Below are 26249 nucleotides of genomic sequence, written 5' to 3' on the forward strand. Positions count from 1 at the left end.
GTCTGGAAGTCAGTGTCCCTGTTAGCCAACTTGGGAAAAAGGCTTCCGCCTCTGAAACTAAGGCTGACTCTGTGCCAATCCTTGTAAAGCAGTTCACCTCTTCAGAGGCTAATGCTTCTCAAAACCAAGAACAATTACAGCTAAAGTCTTTCCAGGCAACTGGGGAATTGAGCAAAAATAAATCAGAAATCCTCAGCCTTCGCTCTGGAGGCTTGCCTCATTATGAGAGCAGCTCTATTAGCCCTCTTGCCATTGTCTTTCATTTCTCAAGTGAGGTGATTCTAATTAAATTAATCTGCATGTCAATCTATCGGTGATCAATCAAAGAGCCTGAGGTTTCCCCTATGCTGCAGGGTGCTTGCGGCTGACAGGGGCTGATAATGGAGGAAGAAATAAACTGTTGAGCAAAGTTAATTAGTCAACATAATAGGTGGATTAAACGGGAGCTAGCTGATTGCTGTTTCCCGTGTCAAAGCATGAGGTGGGAGCTGAAGCTGCAATTACAGACAATTATTATATTTGGTTGTAAGAGGTCGCATGAATAAACATCTCTCTGTGGGTTTCAGCTTTAATCCCCTCCCCATTTACTGTAAGGAGAAGTGTAGGTCATTTCTTCTCATTGTTTTAGTCAAAGTTCTGCAAGACAACACTTTTGCTGCTGTCAATTCTCACAAACTTGATTCAGAGTCACTTTATGAGATAGACCCAGTGTCTGAGCTGTGCCTTGGGCCAGTCCCACAATGGCTTTATTTCCTTTTAATTAGCATGGATTTTGGTGAGAGGGGCTGATAGAGATAGTGATGAGGTGGCTTTGGTCTGACTAGCCAAACCAGACTGGGAAGAAAAAGGTACAAATAAGAAATTTGAAAAAGACTCGAGAAAAGAAAAAAGTAACCCAGCTCTTGTGAAGCATCTCTGTTTCATTTCTCTATCCTCTTAACCTTGACACAGCAGGGAAGAAATATTTGAAAAGATTCAAAAGATTTTTATTTGCAAGATCAACTGTGATATCTTTTTCAGTGTCTAAACTGAAGGGTAATTTAGGTGAAACACAACCACCCTTGTATAAAAAATATGCTAATAAAGATCCTCTTGTTTAAATTATGGTTAACAGTGTACCTTCTGCTGTATAACTATAAACTGTGCAATTTTACTTAAAACTGCATCAAAAGCGTTGCATGCCAAAGACCCACTCATCAATAGCTCCTCTTGTTAGACTTTTACAGCATACGCGCCAGTTATTATGTGAAATAGCTATGTAATTTTCTTCAGCTCCCAGCTGTTATTTATTTAACTTGAGTTTATTACCCACCATGCTTTTATATTAAAATGTTCATTCATTTCTCTCTCACGTCTCCAGGTCGTGGTGTCTACAACAGTCAACGTGGATGGCCATGTCCTGGCAGTCTCCGACAACATGTTTGTGCACAACAACTCTAAACATGGGCGGAGGGCACGGAGACTTGACCCCTCGGAAGGTACGCCCTCTTATCTGGAACATGGTAGGCGAATCATTTTCATTGGTTGGCATTGTTACTTTAACTGTGAATTAATTTGGTTTCTTTCTTCCACTCCACCACATTTTCTAATTTGTTTCAAATTTCAAGTGTCATTTTGAATAATACTGATTTTCTGGTGTTTTCTTTCTTCAAAATGTGATGCTGAATGTTTGAAGACAAGTATCTTTGAGGTCTACCCCAACCCCTCCTTGCTCATTGCCTGGTTCCCTGCCTTGAAATAGGTTGAGAAGGAGACACGGACCACAGATTTAAGTTTTTGTCGATTACACCATTTTAAGAACCAACCTGTAGGAAAAGTGAGGCAATACAAAACAAATCAGAGAAATTGTGATCCATTTTAAGTACTTACGATTGACCATTAAGGTTTTTGTTTGAGTTCATTTTGTTTATAGGTCTACCAGTATAGCTACTTGTTGAACCTCAGTCTAAAGTCAGGGTTGAAAGGTGCCTTCTGAATTTGAAGTCCAGATCAAAGATTCCTGTGTCTTGTGCATAACTCTCCCCTCATCACATGAGGAGAGATGGATTTTGGTTCATTTTGAGAAGTATGGCTAATCAGTGTTGCCTCTGAGGCGACTAGAGGAAACCAGACAAAAATTTGAATCAAACAAAGTGAATGTCACTTGGGTAAACCATGTGTTGGATTGAGAACATGTCTGGAGTTCTTTGTGCTGTGTGTGTATGTAATATAATCCACTCTTAAGTTCTCGGTTCATCACAGAGAACTGAAGCCATCCACAACCGAGACCTTGCTGGGCAATAGTCACCACATCACACTTCATCTCCATTCTCCTCAGGTTAAACATTAAGTCATTGCAGTCTTTTGATTTTCTAGTACACTGGGTCAGCAGGATTCTTCTGTGAGCACTACCACACAGATTATCACTTGATTGCCTAATTTGTCCATGTGCTACAAGCTGTCATGACATAATTGATAAGATAGAAAATTCACTTTCTTGCCAATATTCCAACTTCATAAACATCTCACTGTCATGACTTTTTCTTCTCTCTCCCACCCCTGCACACATTTAAGGAATGTACAAATGATAGTTTTTATTAATTAGCCAGATGTAATGCTGTTAGGAGAGCTTCTTTATCATATCCAGTTTCACAGTCTTTTTTTTTAAAAGCCATCATCTTTCAAAGCTGCTTCTTTATGATTTCATTAGTGCTGAGATGGAGGGATATTACTTTTTGCAAGAGGCCACTTGAAGCACCTGCTCATGAGTATATTCCTAGTTCCATTTCTGTACGTACAATTAATTATTTTGGATTCTCACTCTTTTTGTAATATCACTCTTTTAATATTCTTGGAGTCACTTAAGGTATTGCACAACTCAATATGTTTAGTTAACAGAAGGGAAAAAGCAAGGAAAACCTTACTTGGTGCATTTGGAGAGCACTGATTTAAGAACTGAAGTTATGTTTTGGCTGTTGAAGTGGTCACTGTCCAGTCTGGAAACAGGCTTGACCCCAGTTTGAAGTTTGCTGGGCATGAATTCACTTCCAGAGATGCTCCACATGCAGCTCACACCCAGCTCCTATTTCTGTCCTCACATAGCCAGTAAGATAGCTCAGGATACTTTGGAAGCCATCCCACCAATCAAAAAAAAAAAAAGGAATCAAAGTGAATATTCTACCAGAAAGAATGCCTGTGGAAAGGGAAGATCAGTTCCACAACTTTCAGTGTGATATGCATGGCAGAGCACTAAAACTGGTATCCAAAATCCTAAATTCAAGTTTTCGTTTTACTTGGCGCTATGTCTTTAGACAGGTCATTCTAGCTTTTGGGATTCTTGGTTTCTTCTTGGTGAAGGGAACATTATGATCTGTAGGGTGTTGGATGGGAATAGACAATGCCAACAAGGGAAGTAGACTAGGTGGAGATGGAAGGCAGGCAAGAATATATTCCCTCAGCCTGACAGGGCCAGAAGTACCCGTTGGGCAAGAATTAAAACTCATCCAATTTTTTATTGCTGGTAAATAATTACAAATTTTTGAAATACTAAAGGTAGGAAAGGAGGAAAATTAAAGTCACTTAGGAAGAACACAGCCTAAGGCTAGCAATTTGATCCAGAGCCTCTGGATTAAAATGTTTCTATGCTTTCTTTGAGCCCAAATATTCTCTCTTCCAGGAGGACATATTAATAATTCTGCTGGGTTATCTGGCTAAGTTTTAAAGACATTTATTCTTCTACTCTGATTTGCCTGTCTAGAAGTAGCCATGTTGTTATTAAGATACTATTTAAGAAAATGATGAGATTTCATTATGATTGAATTGTTCAGCTGGCATTGGCAATGGTAGATAGGTCCGGATTTCTTTAGTTCAGATGCCTCCTGTTCTCCAAAGCCTCCTTTCCGTTATCTCCCATGGATTGAAAAGATAGACACAGATCCTTAACGATGACAATAGAGTAACATCGAGAACAGCCTCTCTGCTGAGTGAATCAGCAGCTACTCACAACCACCCACTCATTTAGGTGCTTCGAGCTAATACATAAATATCTATGGAGCAGAGGGTGGCTAACCCTTTTATTAGAAATGTGTGGGAGTGGACTGAGATGCTAATTCATGTTGATTGTGTCATACTTCAGCTTGTGTTTGAGAAATTCTATGTAACAAGGCCCAGTTGAAGGCTTACAGAATCAAGTCTGACCCCTCTGCCTCTCCACTCCCAGCTCCACCTCAAACCGCTCCTGCACGGTGAATATGTAAATCATTTTTACCCCTTGCAATCTGCAGGAGCCTTCATTTTACCCATTCTGAACTTTTTATTGTCTCATTTACAGGTAACCTGAATTATTTTGAGCTACTCTGCACATCTCTATTTATATCTTGCTTGCCAGACAATTGGAGGAAAGTTCCTTTTGTGGCTCATTTGGCGCATATAAGTAGAAACAAATCGTGGTTTACATTCATACCTAGTCCTCCCTATATGACCCATGGACTCAGAAAATACCTAGGCTCACATAAATGGGCCTGTATTTCAAATATGAAACTTGACAAAGCCAAATTTATCTCATAGAATCCTGTGTGGTCCAAAGAGGGTGAATCCTGGCACTCTGTAGCTCATGATAATTGCTCTCCCCCACGATTTTTTTCTCCATTCATAAATACCGAGATTTTCTTTGGCTGGATATTTATGGGAGCATTTGGCTTGCAAGGTTTTTTGAGCCATAGCTTTATGGAAGATGTATATTTGTGCAGCAAGGCAGCTTCAAGATGTAACAGCTCTTAGGGTTTTTGAAAAAAGCGTGGGCTTAGGACCAAAGGAGCTGAATGGTTGCAGTCCACAGTAATGCAGCTTGTGCATGACAGATTCCTTGGCACTGTGTGCTGGGGGAACTTTGCAGGCCTTGGGGGGATGTTGTTATTGTTCTGAGTTTCAGGTTGTGTTGACTTGGATTTAAGGCCAACTGTGGAATCAGTTTCTCTACTTCCTCCCCTGTGGCAAAAGCAATGCCCTCTGGATGCCATAGTGCAGGGACCCTGTCAGCTTGCATGTGCTAACACTTTATTATCTAATGATCTAATATGCAACAAGGCAAAGTGCCGGTGCTCATCATTCTGACATAGAATGCCGGGAGAAGTGACTAAATTACTTTATGTACCATTAGCGCTAGCAGCTATGGTGAACTCACCGGCAGCATTTATGCAAATGCCCGTGAATACGTGCTAGTGATTTTGTCAGGAAGCCATTTGACAAGCAGTTTTTTTTAAAGGATGTGTGTGTGTGTGTGTGTGTGTGTGTGTGTGTGTCTATACATATATATAATTTTGGCATGCTTGTACTCTTCTCTTGTATTCTGGTTTTTGAATGATTATAGGATTGACCTGACTCTGATCAGCAGGAGCCCTTTCCAGGATAGAGGTTAAGCCCCACCCTGGTGTTCTGTAGATCTGGGTTTTTGTTATTATGAATTTGTATAGCCCTCATATTTATTTGAAAAAAAAATGGGATGACTTGTCAAGAATTTTTAGTCAGCGACATCTTTATCTTTCATGCATTCTAACCTGAGGTGCTACTTATTTTACTCAAATGTATATGTTTCAAAAAACACACCAGTTTTTCTAAATGGAAAATGTTTGGGGTTTAGCTTTTGTGAGCATCGAATATGAATGAATTAAACCTTCCTTTAATGCAGCTTCAAAGATTGGCACATGTGAATGTTCCAGATCCCAAAATAAACAAAACAAGTGGGGGTGCTGTGGTCCAACTAAAAATATTTGGGTGAATAATGAGTGTTGATGGAGTTGTTGGGCCCCTACCCTTGGTGTAATTACATTTTTAGGAAAAGAACCAAGTTTTCAGTGCCACCAGTTAATTCTTATGTTGGAATCCAGCTGTTCCTGACAACATAATCTTGTTCTCAATCTTTATGCACTACTTTAGGTCCACTTGTATAGAGCCCCTTTGCTGTTGTTGGTGGCCTCTTAATGTCCAGTCCTGTTGACTTACACTCAGCTGCCCTTCAGTTTGTTGTTTTATGCACATGTGGAGAAAGCTGATTCAAGTGTAGAGAAGTTACTTGTAGAGAAAAAAATGGCTGCAATGATAGGGCCTAAGCCAGTCCTGGAGTCTGGAGTTTGAATCACGATCCAAGTCTTCCAAGTGAGTAGCAAGAACTTACTTGAGCCGTCACCACAAACCTGGAGTCAGGAACCAAAGCATAGGCACTCCGATGAGGCACGTGAGCATTTTAGCCACCAAATACTGGCCTCACCACAGACTGTAATATTCACAGATTTACAATTTTCTTTTATTAAAATACAGTTGTCTGATAGTTCATTTCCCATGAATTTTTAAAATTACCCTCATATTACACTAGCAAACCAACTTCAACAAAATTAAAATTGATAACTAAAACAGGGAATATATGATGGCACAAATTCTGTCTCTTTCTCCTTCCCAAGCTGAGCAGTTCCTGAGTTGCAGTTTCCGCTGAGCAAGAAGTCAGGGAAATAGGGAAGGTCATCTCCTTCCCTGCTCCACCTGTATTTTACAGAAAATGAAAGTAGGACCTAGGGGTGTAACCCCTTCATTCTCAAATGTGGCTCATTTGCCCTCGGAGTCCTTTCAGTGATCTTTACATCTGCCATGGTTTGTGGGTCAGCACAAATGAATCAGTATTGCATAGCTTCATGATCTTTGGGCGATATGGTATTGGAGGGCAAATTAAGTGGCCCAGACTTGCTCCCAATCCCTGTGGGATTTCCAGGGAACATGTACAATTGTGTCAACTTCTTGACAGAAATGTGCATCAAAAGTCCAATGGCCGAGTGTGGCTGAGGCACGCAGCAGCTCTTCATGTAGCTGCTTTGTTGGAGAGCATCAGCTAAGCCCACTTAATGCAAGAGGACTTCGGGAAGAGTCCAGGTTAAGTAGAAAAATACTAAGGCCATCTTTTGTGACTAAGGAGGCGTATTACAACTTACCAATTGATTTTTCCACCTGAAGAAAGAAGGCAGATGGAAGGACAGAATTTTAGGATTAAGTAAATCCAGATGTATCATTAGACAGAACACCCACAGTCCAGATTCCCAAGCATCAAGTCAGGCGTTCTGTGTTTGAGCAGTGAAGAGCCCTTCTGGCATTTCCTTGAAGGAAGACTGATGTCCAGTGTGCTCCTCAAGGAATTCATAAGGCGGATGAGACACCAGAGTCCAAATACTGGGAACCCCATGGTAGCTCAGCTTCAGGCAGATCAAAGAACTCATGAGCAACTTGCAATGGTTAAGAAAAAGACAGCACATCTTTATCTAAATATGATCACTCACAGCATTACTGTCAAAAGAGAAGTGTATTCACATTCACTGCCCTGCTCAAAGGTGACCAGATCAAATAATAATCTTTGTTATTAGTAATCTTTGCCTATTAGCAGGCAACACTTATAGAACATTCTCTACATGCTAACGTTATAGTAAGTCCTGCAATAGATCTGATTAGATATGATCAAGATTATTTCCACTTCACAGGTAAGATATTTGAGGTCTAAGAACTTATAAAAGTAATTAGAATTGGAGAGGATTTGACTCTGCATGTAAAGAAACTGAAGACAGGGAAAAGTAACTTTTCTAGGGTCACAAAGAAGTAATTGGTCCAGGGACCAAACCCAGAAAGCCCAACTCTGGTGTCTGTGTTCTTGACTACTGCTCTTACAAAATAATGCCAATTCTTTCCATCTCCTATCCCATTGTTCTTATTTTTCTCTCTATACAAGTAAGGCAATTATGGCATTATTTTAAGACCTTTCAAAATATAGCCTAGGGCATACCTTTTTTAAAAAATAGGACAGATCATGTAAGTATACATTATAGTTCATTTTCCTTCAGTAACCTGTTTTTCCTATGGCTAGAACACATTCTGCTAGTCAAATTTTTTAAAAATGCTGATTTTATTTGATGACTGGTGTATTTTCTATGGCAGTAGCAAGATAATAAGGAGGTTCAAAATATTTTAATTGCAAGAGTTTAAAAAAAAGATTTATTTTACTCATTTAAAAAGCAGGGTGATAGAGAAAAAAATCTCGCCTGTGCAGGTTGACTCCCCAAATAATGGCAATGTCTGAGGCTAGACCAGGCACTCCATCTGGGTGGCAGGGACTCCTTGGGACATTGTTTGCTACTTTCCCAGGTGTATTAGCAGAAAGCTAGATTGTAAGCAGAACATCTGGGCCTTGAATCTACATTCTGATATGGGAAGTGGTATCATGGGTGGTGGCTTCACATGCTGTGCCACAACACCAGTCACTTGCAAGAATGTTTTGACTCATCTCCCTGAAAATCATTTGTTGAGCATATGGCTTCTCTGGCACATAAATGGGAAATAAATGGGACCACAAGAGAAAACCGAAATTGTGAGTTAAACAACTGCTGGGACACTGAAACTTTACTGAAGCCTGTGCTAGAAATAATGTGAGAAACCAATATGGATATATGAAGACTTTTGTTTTTCTTTACAAAGATTTGTTTATTTTTGTTGGAAAAGCAGATCAGATTTATGGAGAAGAAGAAATAGAGAAAAAGATCTTCCAACTGCTGGTTCACTCCCCTAGTGGCTGCAGTGGCCAGAACTCAACCAATATGAAGCCAGGAGCCTGGAGCTTTTTCTGGGTCTCCCACATGGGTTTAGGGTCCCAGGGTTTTGGCTGCCCATCCTCTACTGCTTTCCCAGGCCACAAGCAGGAAGCTGGATGGGAAGTGGAGCTGCTGGGACATGAACCTGTACCCATATGGGATCCTTTATCCAATGAGCCATTGTGCGGGGCCCAGAAACTGTTTTCTTATTATGAATCTATTGACAAACTAGTAAACTGCAGAGAAGTTTCAGTATTTGATATGTTGGTGTATTGTTTGATCTGATAAATGGATTTGCCCACCTAATCTATTTGAATAAAAAACAAATTTGGTGTGTTACAAGCTGGTAGTGCTCTGCCTCTTTTTAGCTAGAAATGAAAAGATTGTCAAATTTTTATTTAATGCTTTATTATAAAAGCACCATAATTCCACTTGTTTCTTTGCATAATTGATAGCTGCAGACCAAAGCTCTTCCTGTACTTGTTGCAGAATTGTTTCTTACCTGGGAATTTATGAGGATCCAAGTGATGTTAATGTTTAAAGCTTCAATACACTATTCAAAAACTCTTCCTAACCCTAGACATTCATAGGCGGTGTCTAAGAGTTGTGTTTGAAATATTTCTGATGTTTGGATATTTCCAATTAGGTAGGCTGAATAAATGATCAGAAAGTTCTCTTTTTAAAAAAAGTTTCAGCCTTGGTTTCCTTGCGCCCCACACAGTTTCTTCATTGTTTAAGGTGGGTCATAAGAAAACCTAACTCTGATGATTAGTATTTTGAACTTGGTTAACAGCACAGGAGATTCTCTTGTCTCTTGAGAAGCTACACACACATACACAGTCTTGGGGAGTGACTGCCAAAATGCCAAAGTGATGGTCATTCTACAGAGTTGACCTGTGGCCCACCTCCCCATTTTGGCATCTCTGTAGGAAGGTAGCTGTTGGTTGCAGATAGCCTGTAGAAGCCACACATACACCAGATGTTCTGTTGAGAGGACAAGGTATATAATCCACTTGGTGGTTAGTAGTGAGCTCCCAAACTCATGATTTCTGTGCAGTAGGTAAGTTTAGGTGATGAGAAACAAACATTAAAATGTTTAATAGTTCCATATTTATCCTGATACATAAGCAAACATCATAATCTCACACCTATTATTTTTGAAAGCAAGACTAAATTTAAAGAAAAATGGCAGGGGAAAAATCCCTGTGCCTATGGAACTATATGATGAAAAAAATTTAAGAGAAAGTAAATGTATATAAACAAAAACAACTAAATACTTAAGTGGTACCAGGATGGGAAATGCTTTTAGGTTGTAAGGATAGGGGAAGAAATAATTCTTTTACATCACCAGGAAACAATGTGTAGAACCCTGGAAAACATCCTCCCCCTTTTTCAAGAGTCATACTTGTTTTTAAAAGAAAGCTTTTTAGACTTAGTTTACTGTTATATAGGCTTAATATCTTGATAGGATTTTAAAAATCAAAACTTCTTCCATGTTGTTAACTGTGTTTTTAAACAAGCAGTGTCTGCATGTCAGAGAGCAGAAATTAGTTTGGAAAGAGGATTTGACTCAAGAAAGAGAATCAGCCTCAGTCCACCCAGGCAGCACATTATGATAATGTATACGGGACCAGCTGGACACTGAGCAAAGCTGACATTGTGTTGTCAAGGGCAGGATTGCCCATCAATTTCCGAGATAGGATTTGAGTTCAAATGACAGAAAAGAGCAGCAACTGTGTTGAGACTGATGCATGGAGGAGGGGTTGGGTGAGCAGGAACCAGCCGGGCTTGAAGACAGGAAGTCCCAGTGCCTCCGGAAACGGGTGGCTCTGTTTTCTCATCTGGCTACTACCCTTCCTTCTAACCTTAACATCTGTCACCACGATCCACCTGCGTCCTTGCGTGATTGCAACCCTCTTCAGGGGGGGAGTTTACAGGTGCTAATTTTAACTCCCAAGAGAATGGAGGGCCTGCTGCTGGAATGAGGACCAGATTAACCCAGGAAACGGGACAGCATGTTGCCACTTCTCATCCCTTAGGAAGCCCCTGTGGGTGTAGGCGATTGTTAAGAACAGCTGGAAGAGTTTTTAACTTAAGACACTGTGTTTTAGTCCTTAATATCTCAGTAGCTGTGATGATTCCTGTTTGGTTCATTTACTTATTTATTCAGTTGTTCATCTATTAACACATTTATTGAATGACTGTGGTACACATTAGAGGTATGGAGGTGAACAAGGTAGGAACAGTTGACAGAGTTATATAGTCGTGTGTAAGCATATTTATGTGTTATTTATTAAATAATGGCACATAAAATGATTTGATTTACATTGATAATTATAAAATACAAAATGCTGAAGAGCTGAAAAAAAAGGATCTCAGAGTTGAAGAATCAAGGGAACTTTTAAACATTTAATAAGAATGAGTAGCAGTTAAGCAAACAGGAAAGAGCATTATAGATAAAGAAGAAATCACACTTGAAACATCTCATGTACACAGACCATTAGAAACATGAGGAAATATGAATAGGAAAGGCAGATTTGTTTCAGATCCATTTTTGAGAAAGTAAATTTAGAAGTTTCTCATAGGTTGATTTTTCTTTTACTTGCAAGATATGAGTCAATTACGCATTTTTAAAAACAACAAAAAACCAGTTTTATTTATTTGAAAGAATTACTAAGGAGAGAAAGATTTTCCATCCACTGGTTCACTCCCCATATAGCCACACAACCATGGCTGGAATGGGCCAAATCCAGAATCTGGGAGTTTGTCCAGGTGTGCCATGTGGGTGACTGGGGCCCAACCACTTAGGCCATCCTCTGCTGCTCTTCTTGGGCCATTAACAGAGAACTAGATTGGAAGTGACACAATTGGGACATGAATAGCACCTAAAGGAGATGCTGGCGTCACGGGCAGCCACTTGTTCTGCTCTATCTCTGTGCCAACCCCAGTTATATTTTCTTAATCACAGGCTGATGTGGCTCATTGTCACGTAAAATGCTGGATTTTAACCTGTGCTTTGAGTATGCTGCTGTGATAGTACTTCCTGTGCCTCTAGTTCAATGGTAAACACTTCGTGTAATTTTGTTTAATGTTCCTAACACCTAGAGGATGACACTACCATTGTTATGTCTGCGTAACAAGTGAGGGAAACTGAGGCTGTCCTTCTAGGATTTGGTTGTGGTCAAACAGAAAGAGTTAGGTTTTTCTATCTGTGCCAGTTTTGGACCTCTAAGTAGCTGACACAAGGGGTCATTGGCGTTATTCCTTTCCACTGTTTAGTCAGTGCTAATCCCTGAACACTGAACTTCGGAGGTGGAGAGAAATTCTGCTATTTGAGTGTGTAATATAATACGTGCTTCAATTGAAACAGATTGACGATGTTACTCAAAGGCCAATTGAAAAGCCAGATCTATGCTAAATCCCATGGGTAAGTTAGCTGGCATGTGCAGTGTTATACAGGAAGGTACTTTTCTGGGTTAAGATAAAAAGTCCTGGTATCACGTCACGCTATCGGGCACCCCATCTTAAACTCCCTTTGCCAGCCCTGCAACTTGAAATACTCAGTGGACAGAAATGAAACTTTATAGAAATTAGGTAATCATCATTCTTATCAGATGAATATGATGCCATCGGCACAATTTTAGCATCTTTGTAAAAGAAAGATTTACCTGGAGAAGTGCAAGAGAAAGTCTAAGCTGTGGATTATGGGACTGTTTCTTTTCTTGCCATGGGTGATTTGCCTGTGAGATGACCTAGTAATTAAACTCCTGCTTCAATGTATGCTGCTGATCAGTCATAACAGAAGCATTGACATGGGAAACCAGACAGGAACCAGAGAAGGAAGAGAAAAGAGAAACTCAAAAGTAACACTCTCTAGCCCACAGGATGCAGAAATAGATGTGAATTGACTGAATGCATATCTGACCACTAAGCATGAAAGCAGAACCCAAGTACTAATATATTTTTAACCAAATCTGTGAAATTAATCAATATTTTATATGCAAACATATGTTCCTGTGTTGCTGCCTTATTTGACAGTTGCAATCAGCAGGACACCAGTTGTTCAAAGCCATATTTTTCATCCACAGTTCTGGAGAAAATGCAATAAAGGGACACAGGGAATTGGGACACAGGAAGTAACAGTTCTTGAGCCTCTTCCCAACACAACAGTTTCTTTCACTGACTTTGTGGCAAAGAAATAAAAATTTGAGAGATGCATATGGTAAAATATAAGCAGTGGCATGCTTTGACTGTTAGAAGAATGATTGAAATTGCTGTGGTTGGTACAAATTGAAAATCTCTAATCCTTTGGACCCAATTGGGGGAGCCAACACACTTTGAATACCTACTGTGTGCTGGGCCTGAGGCACATGACTTTACATATATTAACTGTTTGATGGTAAGAATTGACCAACATAAGGAAATTGAATAACAACACCTGCTGGTGTGAATTTGGGGAAAATGGTACCATAATCCATTGTTGGTGGGAGTGTAGGCTAGTGCAGCCACTATGCAAGTCAGCATGAAGAGTGCTCAGAAAACTGAAAATGGATCTTCCATTTTACCCAGCTATCCAATTCCTGGGAATATGTCCAAAGGAAGTGAAATCTACATATGAGTAAGTGACTTGGAACCCTATGTTTATAGCATCGTAATCCACAATAGCAAAGACATGGAAACAACTTAAATGCCCATCAAAAGAGGAGTGGAAAAAGTAACTGTGGTATAGTTACTCTACTTAAGATCATTTTGTTGCAAATGGTACCAGTTGCAACAGTCTCCTAAGTGGAGACTGTTATAATCAGTGAAATAAGCCAATGTCCAAAGGACAAATATTGTATATTTTGATATAAGGCAACCTTCACACAAAATATAAGTAGATAATATAGGCAGATATATACGCACATATTTTCATAGATGAACTATATAATGGAGACTAGCATACTGGAAAGTGAAGATACCTTGCAGGATGCATCCTTACTCTCCAACCAAATAAAAAGGGGACTCCTAATGGAATAGTTAAATATACCTTGACAATATAATATTAAATTTTTTACCATTGTCTAAGTTTATAATGCCATGATATACTTAAATAGCAGAATGTTGGACTTGTGACTATTGCTGAAGGACCATACTATTGTAATAATATGGGGGAAAATGGTGGTAGAGAGGAAGGGGATGTGAAGGGGAAATCCTTCTATCTACAGAACCACATCACGGAAAATATTAAAAAATAATAATTTTAAAAGGATGTAAGTCATAAGGAAAAAAAGAAGAATGTGTTCTGGCCAGGTCAGATTTAAATTTTTAAAAATCATTTTAAGAGAAGGCAAATGCATCTTTGATCTTTCTTTGACAAAATCTTTTGGCTGAATCATCACACCAGTCGTTCTCTATAACTATCATGTACAACAATTCTTTAAAGTCAGACCTCATATCCTTCTACTTTTTTAATTTTGGTAGAATCCTACACGCTTGTGTTGATTTGGTTAGCTAAAGGTCTGCAGCATCCCATTCTTGTTGCAGGGAAGTAAGAGTGTTGCAAAAATGTTATTTGCAAAATTGTTATTAAGTATTGTCTCAGGATTATTTATTGTTCAACCAGTTAACATAATTTTTGTTATAGTGGTAAAGTCCTTAAATGAACACCACTGAGGTGGCTAATGTCCAGGTTTTAAATGAAAGTTAAAAGAGATAGTTGTTGTCGTTTACATGAGAGTACTTCAAAATGTTCATTACAAATGATTTAAAAAACAAGCTCATTTGGTGCAAAATAATTTTGAAATGCATACCCATGAGGGAGTCTTCAAAAGTGCACAATGGTTGCATAATTTGAGAAAAATTAAGCTTACCTTTTAATTCCAATTTTTCCAAGAGCTTTTTTGAAGTTCCTTTGTGTTCGATGTTCAAACTCTTCAGTTTGTTTAGCAGCCCAGCTTGTAACAATAGAAACTCTTCTAAGCCTGGAAGTTTGGCAGTATTTTTGATATTCCTATGTTTAAATTGGCATCTGTGGTGTTATAGTAGGATGCCATTTTCTGAACTTGGAAATAGAAGAAGGTGAAGAGAAATTTTTACTATAATTCATACATGGGTCTGAGTCTTTGGGGGAAAATAACTTTGCTTGGAAATAGAGTAGTGAGATTCTGAAAAGTTAATATCCACCCTCTATCTTGGGGATAAAAAAATTGCACAACTAAGATTTTATGGGACTTTGTGTTTATATGATTGAAATGAATATTTTAACCAAACAGAGCAGAAATTTCAGATAAACAGCAACATGAAGGGTCGTTTGGGTGTTTTAAATATCTGACTATGCCAATCAAAGTACAATCTCCAAGTCTTAATTTTAAGTGAGCCTCTGAAATTTGGCTGTCTCATACTTAAGACTGATATTAAGAAAAACTGAAGTAATGTTTTGGGAAAGTTCTTGGAAACCTTAATGCTAGTTAATTGCCAAACATCAGTTATGCGCAGAGCGGTGTCTAGTTTGTAAACAAAGGAAGTTCCCATCTACAAAGAATGAGTTGAATGGTTGGGTTGATTCATTTAAGTAGGTACATGCCCAGTTATCCATGTACTCACATCTTGTATATCAAGATAAAATTAAAAGTTTAGATAACGACAAAGGAATAGGAAAGAAAGGAAATCGCTAAAGGGTTAGTGTTTTAAACCAGGATAGAAAAGCTTTTTGCTTTTAGGATGGGTCATTTTGGCAAGGAACTGTGGGACCGTGTGGAGTAAGTGATGTAAATTTCTTTTTTTTTTTTAAGGATTTATTCATTTTATTACAGCCAGATATACACAGAGGAGGAGAGACAGAGAGGAAGATCTTCCGTCCGATGATTCACTCCCCAAGTGAGCCGCAACGGGCCGGTGGGCACCGATCCGATGCCGGGAACCAGGAACCTCTTCCAGGTCTCCCACGCGGGTGCAGTGTCCCAAAGCTTTGGGCCGTCCTCGACTGCTTTCCCAGGCCACAAGCAGGGAGCTGGATGGGAAGTGGAGCTGCCGGGATTAGAACTGGCGCCCATATGGGATCCCGGGGCGTTCAAGGCGAGGACTTTAGCCGCTAGGCCACATCACCGGGCCCAAGTGATGTGAATTTCTTGAAAAAGAAATGGTGTGAATGTGCACACGACATCATCTTCATTTTCTTCTTCCTCCTCAAATCATTCTTTCTCCTTTCCTCCCCATTGTCATTTTCCATGCTTAATCTGTGTTGAGTTTTTTACACAAATCCACTAATTTAAACCACACAACATTCTCACACTGTGACCTTTATTATAATTGTTACCCATGAATAAAGTGGTTGTGACTGAGGTTCATGAAAGGTGAAGCAGTTTGCCCCAGCTGGTAAGTGGTGCTGCTGGCATGTGAGCGGCAGCTTCCTGAATCCAAAGCCAGAGCTGGTAACAGCTGCCAAATCCTGCCTCCAGGTTGGGAGAGGCGGGAAGTAGGGTTGGAAAGGGAAAATCAGTCATGATTATGGTTGTGCATGATCTTTTAGACTCATGTTTAAAAGATGGCATTGGAAGAAGGTTAATCTAGGTTTTTATGTGCAGACTGGCCTTTGTGTAAAATTATCAGGTAGCTGAAAAGAATCAGAAACAGGCAAGTGTGTTTGTACTTCACAGTCCAGAGAGAACTGCCAAGATGCCAAACAGTATTTGTGGAGGAAGCTGACTCAGAACATCATGGAATTTAAAAGGAAGTGGAGTTCCCACTCTTCTTTGCTCACCTGTATGAATCAGTGTGATGATACACATTCCTTTGCTTGTGATGTCATAGATCATCACCACGGAAACATCTGTGCCATAACAAATGCTGGATTGCAGCATCACCGAATATGTCAGGGAGGAGAGGAAACTGGTTCACAATGATAAGGCTGTCAATTAAAGTTCACTCAAATATGTTAGCTATAGCAGCTTCATTTGTGGAGAGAAATATAAGCAGAACTATTCCAAAAAGCACAAAGCAGAATTGGTGCATTATTAAAGGTTGGGCAAGGTTGATCTTGAAATGCTACTCACATTCAAAACATGGTTCCTTTAAAAAGTCACTATCTATGCTGTCGTGCATGATGACAATAGAAATCCTTCAGGAACAAGCAGCTCTTCTCCCAGACTGCTTACAGAACATCTTATGCAAAGCAGTGCAGGTTAGCTAGGACCTCTGTGTGTTTTGAAAGAAGCCTTCAACAATCAAAAGCAGAACTGGCCCCGATGTGGCTTATCTTTATTGTTTGATAAATCAGGCAGTATTAGCTATGTGGTTATAAAAATTAATGACTGAAAGGTTGTGTTGGCCCCCTAGTAAGAATGTTTATCAGTTGTTATCTGGTAGATCATGGACTGAATCCAGATTTTAGCCATTTTTAGATTTCACTTGCATCATTTCTTAAAATGATAAAAATCATTCACATTATTTGAATAATTTTAAGAAATCACTTTAATGATTTTAAGAAATGATATATTTTGCTGATCAAACATAGTTTTATATGAAATGTGGATCTGCAAGTTCCTTTTATAATTAGAAGAACTTGTACAGTTTTATCATCTGTAATATGAAAATTCAAAATCTGAAATACTCTAGAACCTAAAACTTGAGTACCAACAAGGTGCCATAAGCAGATAACTCCACACCTGATAGTATGTGATGGGTTGTGGTCAAAATGCAAGTGCACTAAAAATATCATCTAAAATTACTCTAGAATATGTATGTAAGATGTATGTGAGACATCAATGAATTTTATGTTTAGAATTGGGATCTATCTCCAAGAAATCACTATGTGTGCAAATATCCCAATATCTGAAAAGATCCAAAAGCTAAAATACTTTCGAACCAAAGCATTGCAGATAAGAGCTATACTTAACCCACAGTGCTGGATACTCATTCTCATATAGTGAATGTGTTGTCAAACTCAGAAGTTGAATCCCCTTTGGGTGGGCCATATATTCCACATTTAGCTAAAGTTTCCATGTCTCCCCTTGTTTTACATCTGACCTATTACATGTAACTACTTTCCTTCATAGCCCTGTGGGTATTCACTTTTTGTGAACTTGGTTGGACGCATGGGGGATTCAAGATTGTTATCGCAGTCCCTTGTGTCTGGAGAGCAGCCCATAAGTTGTAGCTTTGATTAGTTTTATCCTAGACAGGACTAGTTATTTAAACTTGGTCATTTAATCAGCTCCATGTGATAGAACATCCTGTAACAACAGAAGTTGTTTGATCACTGTGCAGTCTAGAATGGCAGTGACCAGCCACTATAGCTGTTGGCCACTCGACATGTGGTTAGTAGCCTGATAAAACAACTTTTATTTTCACTATTTTAAAGTATATTTATATAGCCACCTGTGTCTAGTAGCTACTGTATTGGGCAAAGCAGATTAAGTAATGAAGTTGTATCCTCAGGTTTCTTCAGGCAGCATAAAACATGGAGGAGAGACAATAGGACTGTGTGTGTGTGTGTGTGTGTGTCTTGCAAGAGGTGGATTTTAAGGGATTTCCTTGCTTAGTATCATGTTAGATATATTTAACAAATGTTTATAGGCACATTCATAACAATACAAGTCTCTTGAAGCTCAAATGTAAGCTTATTGTTAGCTGTCTCTTGATAAATACTGCTAGACAGAAAAGCTATACTTATGTGTGGGAAAAACCTCAATTATAAGAGGTTTTTATAACACCCATGGAGAATGAATATAGTGGAAAAGAATGCATAGATTACAAAATTATTACACCAAAATAAACATCTCTGAAACTTCAGTTTTCCTCCAACTTTTGAAATACCCTCGTATTTGATGAATTGCTTGACTCCTGCCTTCATGACAGCCAGAGCCAAGAGCCAGTGTGACCTAGGCACCATGGTAAACCTATGGAATCTTCTGAGACAACTATGGGGATTCTGTCTTAGATCTTGAGGTCAACAGGCTGCTTGTGGTTTTCATCCCAAACACATGGAGCACCCAGCCCCAGTGCAGACTTCCCGAGAGTCTTCTTTCTTGTGACTTTTCCATTTCTTCAAGTTATTTTCTGAGAAGGTCATCACTAACACTCTCCTCTGAGACCTGTAAGAGTCTCCTTTTGACTTTGTTACAGAGTTGAATATCCCAGAACTCTTGCTCAGACACTGGCCTGTTGACAGTCCACTGGCATCCATATTAGAACTGCTCTTAGCTAACCTTCTAGTAACTTTACTCCAACTGGAGATAACTTCACCTGATGACCAGCGTCAGCTGTTTCATTCAAGGTGACATCTGAATTACAACCATTTTACCTTTCCACCACTGCAAACAAATAAACAAAGCATAGAAGGCCTAATGGCAGTGACAGCAATGGGAGTAACTAATTTTTGTGTATTTATCATATAAATCTTCTAATGGAAGGAAAAAAACACACATCTATCTGTCTTCTACTTTAGTCATTCATCGAATCATAATTACCTATCTATTTTGATGGTCAAGTTCAATGAGAGGTTCTTATGCCTTTCTATTATTATCTTTGTGAGCCAACATCAATGTAGTCCTCTGTTACAATGCTGAATTAAATAAATCCTAGAATTATATAGGAAGAAAAAGACAAACTCCATTCTACAAAAAGTGCATTCTATATGCTTTTAATTTTATTCTAGCAAAATCTTTAACCAAAATGTTTTCTAGAAAAAAAGTCAAATAATGTCACCTAAGACTCCCTAATGAAATGTTAGATTGTCTCCATGCGTTTGTGTTTTTAGTGACACATTTACTCTCACTCCCAGACATCAGGAAGCTAAAATTCATATTCAGATAAAGAAAGGCAAACCTGGGTGAACAGATGGAGCAGAGTTCAGCATAAAGGTTTAATCCTATCAGGCTGATTCCTGTATGGCCATCTGGATAATCCGGCACACACATTCAAGGCCTGTTAAAAATACGACTCCAGCCAAGATTAACGTCACAGATTTTCCACTAGACTTGCTCATATTTGACTTTATGATTTTCTAGGCCCAGGATGATTGTTTGTGAATAAAGACTAGAGTATTTCATGAAGAAGCAGCTACATTTAAAAAAAATTAGAGAATTGTTTCCCCTTTGTAAAATGTTAGGTGTTCATTTTTGGAAAGTTATTTTCATTTCCTTTTTTCCCCTGGCTTCCATTTCTCAAAGTTTTTTTAAAACACTTTAATTAGGAGAATGAGGCTAAAAATAATCTTTACACGAATGTTCTCCTTGTCAGGAGGAATATACGTACTCATTGGATAAGAGGCAAATAAATATTTAATTTATTTTGAGGATTCTCCCACCCTGATGAAAATTTTTTCTCATTGTTTGTGGTACAGTGCTTGACAATTATAGAACAAGAAAAAAATTTAAAAAGAACAGTCTTTGCCTTTTGCTGACATATTTTTAATATTTTGTACCTTTTAATTTTGTATTTGGCAGGTCAATATGAGGTAGAAAGCAGTGTATTCCATATCTCCTTGAGTCAGAAAATTTCAAACTTCCACCATATATTTAACAAACAATTTTTGCATATTATGAAACAATGCTATGTTGGGTATCATTAAATATAAAAGCCTTCAACAAGTCTTTCAAGTGCAATTTAGAAGTTATGGGTACATCAAAATGTCAAGATTTTTCACTGCTAAATTGTTAAGTAACATTACATATTAAGCCTGCACAGAGTTCTGGGTGTGGGCCCCCCACACTCGGCCACCCCCGTCGCCCCCCCTCGCCTGGGCCCCCCACACTCGGCCACCCCCGCCGCCCCCCCTCGCCTGGTTGTTAGATATTAGATCCACTGGTTGTTAAGGTATTTTGCTACTTCAGAATAGAGTAAGAAAGCTATAAAGTAAGCAAGAAGTAGATAAAATTTGGGCTTGTCTTGTTATTAGCAAATGGCATAGTTTGGTACGTAGGTGCTGTTTTGTTAAATTCATACACAAGGAGATTCAACCCCCGGATTAGCTCTGTCTCACTGTAAATGGAAATTAGAGCAACATTTCCATCGAGTGACTGGGAATTTTTCCATTTCTCCTTTTCTGTGGGAACCATTAATATTGTCAAAGCATATGGCTTTCTTGCCAAATGAAGTCACTTTGGAATAAAGGATGAAAAACACTTGAAATTTCAATTTCCTCATTTAATATTTAATAGGTTTAATTGCATCTGGTATCAAGAAACCTCTAGATCATGGGCTGCATTTCCCTTTACAGTGGCAAATATCACCCTCTCCAATACTCACACACACAGAAGCAGGATTTTTTGCATGTATATAAGTCTTTGCTAAATATCTAAATATTCTAATGGACAGAGCAATAAATGAAGATCTATAAGAAAATAAAATAAAAAGCCTATTAAACAGTAAAATGCTTAACTGCATAATGCAATTATTAAAGAATATAAAGGAAGACAGAAACTCATAAATATAGAGTAACTTAAAGCAGCAACATGTGTTTAAAAAAAAAACTGTTACATCTTGTGTGAGAAAGCTGTCAAGTTTGTTTGTTTATTAGCTCAGTCTGTCTGCCTGTTGGCTGGAGCTTGTGGCAGTGCTAGTATTGTCAAGTGGAGTTTGTGCATGCTAAGGCTACAGCTCAGGAAGGTGATGTGACTGCCGCTGAATTCTAAGGCATCCTGTTGGAGGACAGGAAGGCCAGGAGTGGATGCTCCTCCTTTCCACAATTGTACTGATAACAAACCTTCTGTTTATCCTCCTTCTGGCAGCCTCTGGTTTGGGGATCTTAGAAGGCAGGTTTTAATGCTGCTGAGCCTGAAGCAGGTGGCAAAGTCATTTCATTCACAAAACCAGCAATAACTAGGTGTTCAGACAGAACGGGAGAGCTGCTCTCTGGGCATTGACTTCTCTGGAGGTACTTTGTGACCTCATCAGCCACTGGTACAGGATTGCTGCCAAATGTAACGTCACTGCGTCAATAGGTGCAAGGGAGTAAGGCCTTAGATTTTGTGGAGCCATAGATATCCCACCAAACGAGCTGAGCCCATGGACTTCACATTTTCTGTAAAGTCTCAAAAATTTGGGACATTAATATTATAACCAGTCCTTAATTTCTGAATGTTTCCCATGAATATTCATTTTGGGCAAATGAGATCCTTAGAAAACATTCTCCATTGGAAGGACTTATCCCAATTCCGTGTATTCATTATACTTAGCTGGATGTGTTAGCAAGTAGCTGATGGGAAGTTCTTAGGAAATCTGTCCATTAAAAGATACATAGTGTTTTCAGGTAAATAGATGAGCTCTGGCTAATTGGGAACTGATGGTAATAATAATGATTGTAGCAACAATAGCATACCATATACCTGGAACATGATAAAACAGTACATAGGCACATCCCATGCATTTTGTTGGAAGCCTCCAAGTATTGCCTATGAAAAGACTAAGCAGGTGACCGTTTCAAGGTTGCACTAAGTGCTAGATGTGGAATTTGAACAGCTGGCGCTCTTGCCCATTATCAAATACTGTAATACTCCAAATGTTAAAATCTACTTTACATAATTTCTTCTTCCTATCTTTACTCAGATGCCAATAAGGGATGGTGCCAGTATCTTCCGTTCCATTTTAAGCTTTCAAAATTTGTTCTGTAGAAATGCTCATTAATACAGAATGATAGATAATAGAATGCTTGAAAAAGAGAGTTAGCATGTATCTCATGTTTTAAAAAATTTATTTTATTTGAAAGGTAAAGTTACAGAGAGAAAGACTGAGATCTTCCGTCTAGTAGTTCCCTCCCTAAATGGCTGTCAAGGGCTGGAGCTGGATCAGTGCAAAGCCAGAGGCCAAGAACTTCTGGGTCTCCCACATGGGTACAGAGGCCCAAGTCCTTGGTCACCTTCCTCTGCTTTTCCGGGCTATCACGAGGGAGCTGGATTGGTAAAGTTATATGGGAGACAACTTCAGCTACAGATTTTGTATTTTCATGCATCCCATAAAAGTTACATCCACTTCAAAATGGGATTTCATCTTGATTTAGAATGGACTAGAACCTTTATGAATTTGTACATTTTACCAGCGGATAGAACATTGTTTCTTTGGTGCATTGAAATACAGGCATGGAGGGGGAAAAAAACCCAAATGATGAAATTCCTAATTAGGTTTCCATAATGAAGCATCGACTGTTGGAAAAGCCCCATTTTGTGGATAAGATATGATAAATGCTGAACTAAGGTCATCTCTGTAGCTACCCTAAACAAGTGAGATATTGATCATAGCACAAAGAGATTTCACAGGCGAAAGTAAGAGCAGCTCAGGACCCTGCTGATAGCTGCACACACCACTAATTCACCTCAATGGCCAGGCACCTCTGAGCTCAATTAACCCGTATTCCCAAGGCCACCCATAAAGCCCGAGGTAAACATGGCTATCCTGGCCCTTGCTTTCTATCAATGAAATAGATCATTTCTATTGGAGGCCATGGTGCGACTCCAGCTTATAAATTCCCCTTGCTAATAAAGAGGCTGATGCTTCCAGTGTGAATGTGCAGGAACTCAAATCATGCAGCATTGATTTTGTAAATCAGAAAATTTTAAACTGCTGAGGACACCTGTGATTTCTTCTTGCCTTTTGTAGCTATTTGAAGGAGTTAGAAATGCTCTGTAGGTAAGGCAGGTGATAGCGAATGTTCCCTGGTGCAATTGTCTGCACACAGAACATTCCTGGTTAAATATGTGCTAGAAATGGAACGTTTTCTTTTCTTTTTTTAATTCTTCCTTTTCTCTTCTTTCTCACCATGACCATTGTTCAGAAGCAAATTGGAAATCTGGTAATTAGGCCCTGACTCATGGTGTAGTATTAAAGTCCCGAGCCAAAGTTCAACACCCTGAAATGAAATTTAAACCAATTAATCTGTTAGATTTTTATCGCTTGTCCGTGTTTTCTCAGCAATTCCCCCAGCACGTGGCCTTTGATCAACTCTCATACAAACGCTAAAATGTGTGCCTGCTGCTAGCAAGATGGGAATGACATTAACATGGTACTCATAAAACAATCAGAGCAGAGAAGCCCTCAAACAGGCAGGGCATAGTAATATTTAATAAAAGCACACACATAATCTTCAGAATTAGCATTTTGTGCCTTGCAGTACCTTTGGGAGAAGAGCTTTTATTTGTGGAGTGATCATTATTATAACAAAGAAGAGCTACCTAATAATTTCCACTTTAACTCTGCAATGTGCCATGAGCATTTCAGAGCCATTATGCTAAACTGTGGTGGGGTAATCATGTTATTGTCATAGTTTGAAGGAAGGAAAATCTCCTCTACTTTGGTGGCTGGTGAGGGGTGGGGCTAGGAAGTAAAGAAAGACTGTGTGTGTGGAGGGGAGAGAAATGCACCTAACTTTTATTTTTAAGGAGACAGAACCAGGAACTGGCTTGTTTTGTGGACAATTCACTGGGCAGGAGGAAAGAATCTTTTATTAATGAATTCAAGAATTTTCTGATACTTGTGGGTTTATATTCAAAAACTACTCTCTCAATCCCATTCCATAATATTTTCTTAGAGATAGAATTATATTCATTATTCCATCTCGAGGCTGAATTGAACTCTTTCATAAGTCTTTTCTCTGCTAAATCCCACTGAATCCATCCACTGTGACTATTAATAAACAATGCTTTTCAATCTGCCCTCTGCTTTTCTGTATGTATCATGAGTGGAAGAAAGCAAATCCCTGACCACTTTGGGTGTTTTCTGGGCTCACCCTAAGAACGCTTACCCTAAAAAAGGAGGCGGAAAGGCTGAGTCTGTGATTCAGCATAGCTGTCTTCTGTTTGCTTTGTATTATCAATTTTCTCTCAAAAGTACAATTCTGTTTCTCACAAAAGAAAATGTTCTGTAGTCATTTAATTTCTATTGTTGTAGCATCTTACCTTAATAGATGCTAATTTAATAATTCAAGTCATATAGATGTCTGCAGAATAACACTTTAGTCTGTGTTTTCTGACCACCCTATTCTCATCACATTCATCTTCATAAGGACGCATTGGGGGCAGTTCATGCTCATTCTTCCTGCTAGATCTTTATGTGTTCTATTTGTTCATGTAGAACCACACGTATACATACACAGAGATTCATATATTTAAATTTGGGAAAAAAGGTCACACCATAGTGTAATGTGTCCATTGCTTACTTCATCTTTGGTTTCTTCACTTTCTTTGTTCTCAACATCTTTCCATATCAAGTTATAGAAGAGTTTTCATCCATTCTAATAGCATACCCCTTTCGTATCTGCAACATAGACTATACTTTTTTTTTATCACTACCAATTTGGGGGCATCTAGATGTAACGTTTTACTGTCAATACTGCAGAAACATATAAAAATTGGAGTACCTGTAATTTTGGCCACAGTGGCAAGTATTTCTTGGTCTGTTTTTAGTCTGGCACCTTGTTTGCAATTAGAGTAAAAGCACAAAATGATGTACCACGAGTTAAAGCCAGCCAGTAAAGATTTCGTTTAGCCTACATATTTTACCAAAATATTTAATTAGTTGCCAACATTTAGAGATTGGGCAATGTCATATAAAAGCTTGCTTTCTTGGTTTCTTTTGAAAGATCAGGATCCAGACCACACTAAACCTGTGTTGGTGGGGATTGCCAAAAGCTGGGGCTCAGGAACACTTTCTGGAGCAATCCCCCAGGATCCTCTGCATTCCCATTTTCCTCACATTGTTGCCCTTGCCCTCTGCCAGGGCTGAGGACCAGTGGCTGCCCATCTCCCTCAGCCCAGAGTGGCCGGTTCCTTTGGGTTTCTTGCCGTGGCCTGTGTGGATATGTGAGTTCAGAACATCTCAAGTGTAATTCCTTTTCTGCCTTGTATTTTTGGCCCTATGAAATTCCTTGGGGGGACTATCCTATACATTGCTGGGTAGTTGGCATCCCTTGACCTTCAACTATTAAATGTCAATAGCACCACCTCCTGCCCCACCTTCAGCCCTCCCTCTGAAGAAACCTGGGCTTTTTTTTTTTTTTTCATATTTTCCCAACTTGTTAATGGTGGTGGTGGGGGGAGTGTGCAACTTCCTCTTGGGACCGGTATGTTGTCAATGATGTTGGAAAGCTTCTTTAGAACCCTTTGGGCTCAACAACTAGAAAGGGCTGCATGACTGACCTTTCTTGGGGATTCACACAGTCTCTATGCAAGAGTAGTTGATGATGTGGAATGTAGACAGCTGATAAACGGAGCAGCGAATCATTCTTCCTGGGATAATCCCCTCAAGGATTTTGTTTTCTAAGAAACAGTATGAAACTGGTGTCACATTATTTCCATACCACATCATCTCTAGATGTCTGATGTTCCTTCTTTTTTTCTGGGTGAGTGGCATAAAACTTGCTTCCAGAAAAGTGGCTCACAGTATTCAAAGATATTAATCTTACTTTAGGAAATATTGGGAAGCACACATATACACCTTAGTATGTGCCTCCCATCTACTGTTGTGACCAAATGGAACAAGAAAGAGGGAGAGCATCAAGATCCAAACTGCAGGTCTTGGCCAAGCTGAGGGATATGTAAACACACTCCTGAGCAGTGCTGAGAAGCCTGGAGATGGTATTTCTGTAAAGAAGAATGCTTCTATGATTATAGCCCTGAGAATTAATAAGTTACATTCGATGTGTGTAATCATGGGGTCAGTATTGAATATTGGCATTGGATT

The 26249-nt window shown here is 39.1% G+C and overlaps 1 protein-coding gene across 4 annotated transcripts in view; it reads left to right on the plus strand.

Moving 5' to 3' along the window:
• EBF1 (EBF transcription factor 1) overlaps positions 1-26249 on the plus strand; it is a 398831-nt gene that overhangs the window by 261262 nt on the left and 111320 nt on the right. For 2 of the 4 annotated variants that reach the window (XM_004587484.4, XM_004587485.4), the window contains exon 8: positions 1361-1502. In XM_004587484.4, the coding sequence (XP_004587541.1) occupies positions 1361-1502 (142 nt within the window). The remainder of the gene's footprint in view (positions 1-1360; positions 1503-26249) is intronic. The other 2 variants (XM_036496965.2, XM_012927679.3) reach the window with 1 other exon arrangement.

Source organism: Ochotona princeps, chromosome 19 (genome assembly GCF_030435755.1).
Source record: "Ochotona princeps isolate mOchPri1 chromosome 19, mOchPri1.hap1, whole genome shotgun sequence".
Lineage (NCBI taxonomy): Eukaryota > Metazoa > Chordata > Mammalia > Lagomorpha > Ochotonidae > Ochotona > Ochotona princeps.